Here is a 9,864-nt window from a genome sequence, read left to right on the forward strand (position 1 = left end):
AAATCACACTGTTTCCAAGCAAAAGGTGGTTTGTGCACACAGCTGACTAAGGAGGTTCATTTAATACCACTGCTAAATATGCCTAATCATGTATTACCGCAGCAACACAATGAGATAAATTAAAAATGTTCAAGTTTTACCTCCAGCTATGACACAGACTAGGAAAAAATCTCCAACAACAACAGTTTTTGAGACAAGAATTGCAATACTTTTAGTATTTTTTCTAACCAGAATATTAAGGGATAAGTTCCCCCCCACTGGGAAAGTTCTCTACCTGGAAAGCGTTAAGATCGATCATGATCCACAGCTTATTCAATTTGATGACCACCTTTCCGATACGTCACTGAGTTTTAGGGGAAAAATTTGATGCAGCAAATCGGTGTGCATCAAAAACCTTAGAAACTCCCAACATACATTCCACAAATATTTTTTTCCAATTAACATGTAATACTCTTAATTTTAGTACTTCTCTCATTTTGAAAAAAGGGTATAATAGAAAATCAGAAGGCTGAAGTAAATGTTCCTTATATATTTCACTTTCAGTACAACCTTAATACTACCTAATAACCCAAGTGATGTCACATAAAAGCTTATGTAATGATGACTGCTCAAGAAAATCAGTTTTGGCCTTATGAAAAATTAATTATGACATGTGTTCTCTGCTGTACTTTGGACTTTGAGAAACTATCCATTATAAAGCATAGGAATTTTTTTTACATTGATATAAAGAAGAGCAATACCATGTTTTTTTTTCCCCTCAAGTTTCTTACTCACTTATCAATTAACTTGCATGTTCTAACTTACTTGTAATTAGTGGTGATTTAAAAACATGCACAGTGAGCTATGAACTTTTAATTTGAAAATTCTGTTCAGACCCCTGTTTAAGTGAACACTGTTACAGAGCTACTGACTGGCGTTTCCGTCACTCCAATGCCTTGTCTCATTCCTGAAAGCTATCTAACTCCCAAATATAGTGTGATACAGAAGTGTAACTCATGGAAGCAATTCCACTTAAATTGATAGATAAGTTATGCTTACAACCACCTAACATTCCTCAAATGAGAAATTCCTCAAGTGAGAGCTAGACAATTTATGGGTAGTTACTACAGTCTAAAATATCATTCAGTACTTTGTCCTTGAGTATCTGAGACAATATAAATAGTGGTAAAAGCCCAGTGACAGTAGACAAGAGGTTGAAAGCAGACTGAGGTTGTTTTATTGTGGTTGGGTTTTCTGACTACATTTTGTTTCAATTTCCAGTGAAGGTCATTTGTTCTATTTAAAGCTTACAGACACAAAACTTTTCATTTGTTTCTGTGCTCATTGTTAATGAGACTTTAGGGAGGCTTTTGCTTAAGTATAACCAAGAACTCTGCTTCCTCTGCTGCTGCACTGTTTTTGCTGAGTCAAACAGAGCAGTTACCTTCAAAATTAGCAAAAAAAAAAAAAAGAAAAAAAGAAAAACTCTCCTCAAGTTCTGTCCCCACTTTTGGGCTTCCCAGCAGATGAAAAATGCACTAAAGAAGGGGAGTGAGCCTGCCAGAACCAATTGAATTGAGGTTGCAGCATATCATGTACATGAAGCCAAGTGAACTGTTTCCTATCAACCGAGATAAGAGAAAGCCTTACATGTACCTAATCACCACCTTCTGCAATGGATCATTAGAGATGGACTCAAACTCCTCCCAGAGGTTTACACTGGTAGAACACAAAGCAGTGGTCACAAGTGGCAAGAGAAGAAACTCCAAGTGGGTATAAGGAAAATATTCTTCACAGTGAGAGTAGTTAAGCCTTGGAACAGGTTCCCAGACGGATTGTGGGATTCCCATCTTTGGACACTTTTGAATCTCTATTGGACAAGGGCCTGAGAAACCTGACCTAGAAGCCAGACTTGCTCAGAAGATAGGTCCACATGACCTACAGAGATCCTTCTTACTTAATTATTCTAATAGGTTGAAAAAGTTCAAAGTGAAAGTTTTGCACAAAGTTTATAATATGAATAAATAAAACAATGAAAACCCCTTATTAAGTAAGACTAAATTCTGTAATTGTTTTTAAGTAGGTAAGAGAAAATCCTGAGAACCAAAAACAACTTTGATCTTAACTTATCTAATTTTCTTAGTTTATTTTGGCTTCATATTATTTTTACCCGAGTTCTGCCATCTTTATTTTAAATTAGTAGTAACATAAAAGGCATGTGGTCAAACAAGTATTCAATACTATAAAATACTAGACTAATGAAAAAAGCAGAAGAAACCAGTATCTCTGATATTTGGATACTGTTGGCCCTCTCTTTATCTCAGTTCTTGCAGACATGAAGTTTTTTTTTAATCAGTGTCCCTAATTTTCCTTCCTTCTAACTCATGAAACCTCAATTCATTGATACTAAAAAAATAAATTAACCAAGTCCTGGCAAAACCAGCCCCCTCCACCCCTTCTCCCCCCACTCTCCCTTCCAAATTATATTGAAGATAAAAATAAGGAAGAACTTAATTTCAAGGATCTGGAAAATAAGTTTTCAGGAGAATTTGTCTTCACAGAGACTCAGCTTTCAGATATCTTCTAACACTTGGAGGTTAGACTAAAGTTTCTTTAATTACAATAAACAAAGCATCTCAGTATGACTTTTTTTTCCTTTATGTCTTTGCCAGATTTGTGGAACAAATCCAAATTGGTAATGCCTCATCTTTAAAAAACAAAACTGATTTCCAAATGAGCATGTAGCTGTTTTTGAGAGATTAGTGCAGGCAAGTTTCCTTAGAAATTTCAGAAGTTTTCCTGCAGAAAAAAACAATAATATATTTTCTTGTTTTGACCAAGATCTCTAGATATATTTCAAATTTCACCATAAACACTGTAACAGATAAGTGACACAAAGATATTCTGAATCAAAGCTGTCAAACTGTAACTTAAATTAAGCAACCTTTTTAAACAATTCTAAATTGCACAATTTACATCAAAACAAACAACTAATAGTTATTTGAGACGAAACACCAATGACACTTCTCACTTCTTATTGCCTCATAATTGTACTCACTTTGAAAAAGAACAGCTAGCATTGCTAATTTCTCAATTTAGAGGAAAGTTTCAGCTATATTTCTTTCAAGATGACACGTGAAATAATGTGTCCTTTTGCTCTATATAGATTCTACAGGTCTTGGTGAGGCAGATCACTCCTTTCAACATTGTGTGACAAATATATCCAGGTACAAAATGAATAATTGTTAATAAAAATATTTTTTACTACATTTTCTGTAAGAACACACAGCAGAGAAAAACCCCCACAAAACAAGTTGAGAATAAACTTAAATAGTTTATTTTTTACAAATGCTAATTCTTAGGATAAATACAGTACACGAGAAGAAACCAGAACCTGCAGAAACAGGAGTATTATTCCCAAGGCCATCAGATTTTTAAAAGATCACAGGTGATTGACATACGGTTTATGAACAGCTGAGCTATTTCTTATTTGCATGAGACAACTGAAAATATTTTCAAATGTTATTCTTTAAAAAAAACCTTATTCTTTAAGAAATCTAATACCAAAACATTGAGTTTTCAGTTCATATTAGAAATGAAAACTCTAATTGAAAATGGTTAACATTTTCTACTTAATTTCTGATTGCATACATAATCATAACACTAATATTTGAAATATTTTGAGAGCAGACTTGTTTAGTTGTGAGGCTACAGCAATGCTTAGTCATTAGCAAACTTTTAAAGCAGGGTGTTATTTATTTTCTCTGGTTTTGATACAGTAACAGAATTAGTGTTGCTTCTTAAACTCTGCACAAAAACATTATCAAGAATATATATTTAAAATTAGAAGGAAAAGAAACAATGTAAGATTACTCAAGGATAGAAAAAAAACCTAAAGTTCAAGCAAGTCATATGCTTATAATGGTTTGCAGAGGCTGGTACTTTTGACTGAAGAAGCAAATTAAACAAACTAATGTCTGGTGCCTGTGAAACCACAGACAAGATGACAATGTAACTGGACTTACAGAAAGAGAAGTAGTGGCCCAACATCAAAGAAAACATACTTAAAAAGGAAAAAAAAAATTAAAAAGTTGCATCCAGTTTCCATCCAAGAACAAAATAGAAAGACTTTAGAATCCTGAGCATTGCCTTTCTGGTTTTAGTTTAAACAATGACCAAGTTTTTTTTTTTTTTTAAGCATTCAAGTCTCTAACTGAATTTTCTCAGGACTGTAAGAATGCATGACAAAGAACCTCAAAATGTTACTGAACTATTTCATTGATATTTTCCTGCTATTTTCTTCTCACTGGCAATACACATACAAAAACTGTTCCCTTAGTAAAGTGATTCCAACAACAGAAACGTGTGTATTTGCAACTTTTTCATGCAAGAGACTATTGACTGTGAAAAAAACAAATAATGATGGACATTGTACTGTGAAAAACTGTGGTCTTTAAGAGAAACAGGGCAATTCTTATTCTTTCCATGGAAAGAATGGAAAAGAGAATGGAAAAGAAAATGGTATCATTAACCACAGAGTGAAACAATTTCAGGCCCAGTTCAGGACTCCATTAGTAAAGGAACTTCATGACTGAATATATTTTGAAATCTATATTTTTGCCTACAAAGAGGTAAATTAAGGAAGTGGCTAAAAAAAAAAAAATGAACATACTTCAGTTATTGTCTACTCTATTATAAAAACACAAGTAAAATTACCAGTAACAACACAAGCATAATTTAGAGTACAAGCTTTAACCTCATTATAACACTCAGATAATCTTTATTTCATTAAGAATGATTTTAAGTCAATTTTAGCATTAAAGACAAAAACTCAGCTATTTAGAGATAGCTGTCTGCCTAAACACTATTGGTTTTAATAGCATTAAAGTAATTTCAAGTACTTAAAAAATCTAAACCCTGAAACTAAAGCCTACATAATGAAGAAAATCTATATCTAAAACAAGTCTTTTATCAGCTAACACTGAAATAAAGAAGAAGAATACCCCTTCCTGTTTATTACAGCACTGTATAGGTGATCTGTTCAATTGGAAAACATTTCCATATTCTAGCAAAATACTCCAAAGGGAAAAAAAGTAGCCAGTTTCTTACTAGTTAATTTTGATATACTGAGCTTTTGTTGAGGATAACTAAGTTGTACATAATGAGACTTTTAACGTTTCTCTTTCCAAACACACTCAAATTTGATAAAGATTTTTTTTCTGCAGTAAACATTAAACCCAGAAATACTTAAAATTAAGTGCATGAGTTAATGTGAAGCTATATGTGATAATGTCAGATAAGCAAAGAAATATCTTTTGGATGAGAAAATAAGCATTATTTTTAAGTCTATTTATCTTATTATAAAGGAATTTCAAATGCACTGGCTTGTCATTTTCACTGTCAGTTACATTTCTGCTTTATGTGGGACTTTAGAGAAGAAAACCGGAGAGGTGGGGAGAAAGAAAATAAAAATATAGAGATATATTTTTCTTCCTTGTAACAACTTGAGAAAGGTTTAGTGTCCAGCTGAAGTTGTTTGTTTTCCTACAGTGCTAAACATGAGACTGTTCAATAGATTGGGAAATAACTTGCAGAATCATGACTTAAACCAACAGATGGGTCAGACAGTGAATGAGAAAGAAGAAGTTGGCACTTGAAGTAATACTTCCCAACTCACTACTAGTCTGGATTTTGAGCAGTAAGTTTGATAAACAAGCAAACACTATGCAGAAATTCTGCTTCCTCCTGCATGGGATTTTCTCCCACACTAAAACCAGTACAAATTTCAGCAACACAGACAGTAAACTGAGCAAAGAGAATGGCATAGAATCCATTTTCCATTGAAAAATCCACCCGTTTCAGAGTGGCATTCAATCCACAGAATGAATGCAGAAGTCTTCATCAGTCTTAAATATCTGCCTCTGCTACCTGTCAGATATGAGCATTGTTTGATTATGAAAATGGAGGAGAAAGAAAAATCAGTGCCAAAAACATTGCCTTACATGTTCAAAACACAAGTACTGACAAGACTTAGGAATATCACCACAAACTTTAATGAGAGTCCTTAGCTTAATGAAAATTATATGGGGGGGATAAAATTTTCATTAGGTTTACCTCTACATTAAACTATATAAAAAAATACTATTCTAAGGCAATGAAGTCAGCTTATATTACAGACAAAAAAAAAAAAAAAGAATTGGGCATGGATTTCTATTGCTATACAACAAAAGATGCAACACTAGCATTGCTATTTGAAGAGTCAAAAAAGGAACCTTAGTATGCGTAACATTCTCAGGGGATTGTGTATCTCCTGGATTCAGATATGTCAGTATTTAGTAAATTAGAACATCAATTCACTTTTACAACAAGAAGACAAAGACTTGACAGCTCTCCTTCAAGTAATACAACAAAAGCAGAAATAGCTTTTCCCTGGTTACTTGTAGGATCAACAACATACCATTCTGCTACTGGTTTGGCAATGCTGTCAAAAATCACATCTTGTTTTGCCTCTTGATCAAAAATCTTCTGAAATCTGAAAATATTAAGCAAATAATAATTGCTGAGAATGTTAAAACAGTACTTGATTCATACATTTTTGTTTGTGTTTGTAATAGTCAATGTTTACATCATTAGGCTTACATAACTTAGCACAATGTTTTCCCTGTAGTCTTAACCACAGCTTGCTGTTGTGCTATTGTACATAAATAGGCTGTACACAGAGCTGCTTTGACACGATCTGTACAATAAATTCCTCTGATAAAATGATGTAGCTTAGAAAAAAATAAACCGTATTTTAAATCTATCAAGAGAATTAGTGTTTGTAACTGGCACCACATTGAATCCTGGATAAATAGATTACACTATAACCAAATACAGCATCCCACCAGTACAGCCAGGCTCACATTTCTTCAAGCTATTTCCTTCATTCTGCTGCACAATTATTTAGTTCACAATAAGATATTTAATTAAATATGTTTTGTCACTTTCTATATAAAATATCTGCAGTTATTTTACAGAATCAGAATTCTTGAGGTTGGAAGGGACCATTTCTTCCAATCCTCCTGCAGCCTCTGCATCATTTCTGTTCATGTGGATGGAGTGTTCTTGAGCTTGGACAAGGTAATCCTTCAAAATCAGCCAGTTTTCCTGGTCATCTCTCCAGGAATGTATCTCAGAATTCTTTCAAGCAGATCCATGAACAAGCCAAAGTCCGCATTTATGAAGTCCAGGGTTGTGATCCTGCTTTTTGCCTTACTCCCTTCTCTCAGTAGCCTTAATTTCATTATCTCATGGCCACCGCAGTCAAAGCTACCTCCAGGCTTAATATCTCTCAGCAGTTTGTCCATGTTTGCAAATATCCAGATTGGCTTAACTGTATGTTAGGAAGTTGTCATCCGCATGTTCCACCAGCCCCCCTGTACCTGCTGTGTTGCCCCCATATTTGGAACTCTGTTCTTGCACAGAACTTCCCAGTTCCTTCTGTAGGAAGGAAGTGCCTTACAGGCACTGGGTGTGTAGAAAGGCACTGTGCTGACCCATGCAGTGGGTGCAGTATCACAGACAAATGCAATACACAAAGCATGAAAACATTTATTCTATCCTGCTAATCAGTCAAGTAACTCAATTATTCTTGCATTGTCTTAAGGATAATAAGGCATAGGGTTTCTCAAAATGCATCTCTGAGTTTTTAATAAATTATAAAGTCAGACAAAAATATCAGCATTTATTAAGTCAGGCTTGGGCATCTACAGATTAAGGTAGTGCTGCATACAAATCTATTTGGAGAGGGCAGCTCCTCTCTTTTCAAATAAGTTACTTTAGCTGATGTAAAACTACATCAGTCTGAGCTGCAGTTGTTCATGTGGAGCTTTCTTTTTTAATAGCATAGAGAAACAAATTACTTGTTTACTATAAAAAAATGAAGCATATCCAAATTGGAAAAAGACAGTCTTGACCTCATCAGAAGAGGTTCTTATATAGCTAGCTTTATTCATCATTAAAATTTTAAAGTGTTGCCTCACTTTCCTGTTGAAGTAATAAAAATGTTTGATATTGCTGTACTGATTTTAAGTTCCTAAAAAATATTTACACTCTCAAACCAAGGATTTATTTCTGTCAACAGTTTCTTTTTTTCTTTACTTTGCTTTGGCTATGTACAAAACACAGTCTCTAAATAGAACGTTTTGCATCAAGACTTCTTTAGCCAGTCTACGACAACTCATTAGATCACAAGAAAACACACAGTCCCAATTCAGTTTTCTTACACAAATTCAAAACAAAGCGCAAAAATAGAAGAACTGATAAATGAATCCTTGAGATAAGATTTAGAAGTGCATAATGACTTGCAATGGACAGACAATAATATGACAATTTTATCCAACGCTATCAGACCTGTTGTGGTGAAGAGTGTATCCCGAAGTATTCCTCTTTTAAGGGTATTATATAAAAATAAACCCATCCATACTATAAATTTAATTTTGAAGTTAGACTTTTCCTGATTCTATATATCTGTATCACTACACATAGCATTGTCAGTCACTAAAGGCAGAAGGTAGAAAGGTAAGGCTTCTACTTACTTGAACTTGTAGCTCTCTCGTTTATTATTGATGAACCCATCTCCTAAGTCACGTGGCACAGTAATCTCCAGACTGGGCAGAGCTTCCTCATTATCAACTGAATAACTCTAATAAGCATGGATACAAATTCATGGAATAACTTCATCAATAGAACAGCATTACCCTTAGATATGACACTTACCTAAGCTTCGCACCTCTAATTGTCTGGAGAAAAACTTGTTACAAATTGCACTAAATACGTGAGCAGATCTCCCTTAACTACTACACAACAAAACCAGCACATAACAGCATTATCCTGTCACCATGTAAACACTACAATAACACTTCAAACAAAACCATAGCCTCTTTGACATAATTTGCTTACTAAACCACTTTAATATCTGTGATGTTATAAAAAAGACAAAGCACGGCCCTTAGTGCAAACCTCTCCAAAAAATCTGGAAGAATACATTAGGAGAGGCTACAACAAGACAAAGGTTGCGATGAGAAGAGCTGGTCTAAACTAAGAAGGCAATTAAGAGACCTAAATGCACGGTTGCCGAGGAACACTTTCATTATCTTTATTATCCCTTGGGAGGGCAGCTGTACACTTGGAGGAACACGTTCCCCTCCCTTGCTCAGAACACTGCTGAACTGCGCAAACCCAGTGACGCGTATCAAGCGTTTTCCTCCGGAGCCTTTCTGTAATAGCGGCTGAGGAAGTTCCTCAGCCACTCCCCCAAGAGTTACAGCCTAAACTCCTCTACTTCGTGATTTTATGGGCTTCCTAAGGCTTCGACAGCAGGAGCTTCTCGCCGTACACCCACCCGCGTACCACCCTCTCCGCCCCACCCAGCCGCCCGAGCCTCTTGAAAGGGATGGGCTCTACCTCGCTGCCCCCACCTGAGCGGGGAACGCGGGACCCCGGGCAGCCCTTGGCTCTCCCCAGCTTCCCCAGTGCACCCCCGGGGCACAGCTCCCAGCCTACCCCCGCCTGCTGTCGCCTGCCCAGCGGCTTCACCCGCGCGTACACCCGGATCGTTTCCTTCACCATCGCCGCCGCCGCTGGGCCCCGGCAACGGTAACCGGGCGCGGCCGGCGGGCACGCGCCGCCCTCGCACGGCCCCAGCGAGCGCGGAGCCGCCCTACCTAGCCTGCCCCGGGGGGAGCCGCCTGCCCCGGGGGGAGCCGCCCTACCTAGCCTGCCCCGGGGGGAGCCGCCTGCCCCGGGGGAGCCGCCCTACCTAGCCTGCCCCGGGGGGAGCCGCCTGCCCCGGGGGGAGCCGCCCTACCTAGCCTGGCCCGGGGGGAGCCGCCTGGCCCGGGGGGA

At 36.9% G+C, this 9,864-nt stretch overlaps 1 protein-coding gene across 5 annotated transcripts in view; it reads right to left on the reverse strand.

The window, feature by feature from the left end:
* The window catches only part of KIF6 (kinesin family member 6), a 159,957-nt gene extending 150,360 nt beyond the window's left edge, over nt 1-9,597 (reverse strand). For all 5 annotated transcript variants that reach the window (XR_008430083.1, XR_008430082.1, XM_053938739.1 and 2 more), the window contains exons 1-3: nt 9,523-9,597; nt 8,556-8,662; nt 6,437-6,511 (exon numbers count right to left, since the gene is read on the reverse strand). Coding sequence is in view for 3 of the 5 variants with exons in the window: in XM_053938739.1 (XP_053794714.1) it covers nt 6,437-6,511; nt 8,556-8,662; nt 9,523-9,588 (248 nt within the window). In the remaining 2 variants the exon portion in view is untranslated. The remainder of the gene's footprint in view (nt 1-6,436; nt 6,512-8,555; nt 8,663-9,522) is intronic.
* Between the last annotated feature and the right edge of the window lie 267 nt (nt 9,598-9,864).

Source organism: Vidua chalybeata, chromosome 3, assembly GCF_026979565.1.
Source record: "Vidua chalybeata isolate OUT-0048 chromosome 3, bVidCha1 merged haplotype, whole genome shotgun sequence".
In the NCBI taxonomy this organism is placed as follows: Eukaryota; Metazoa; Chordata; class Aves; order Passeriformes; family Viduidae; genus Vidua; species Vidua chalybeata.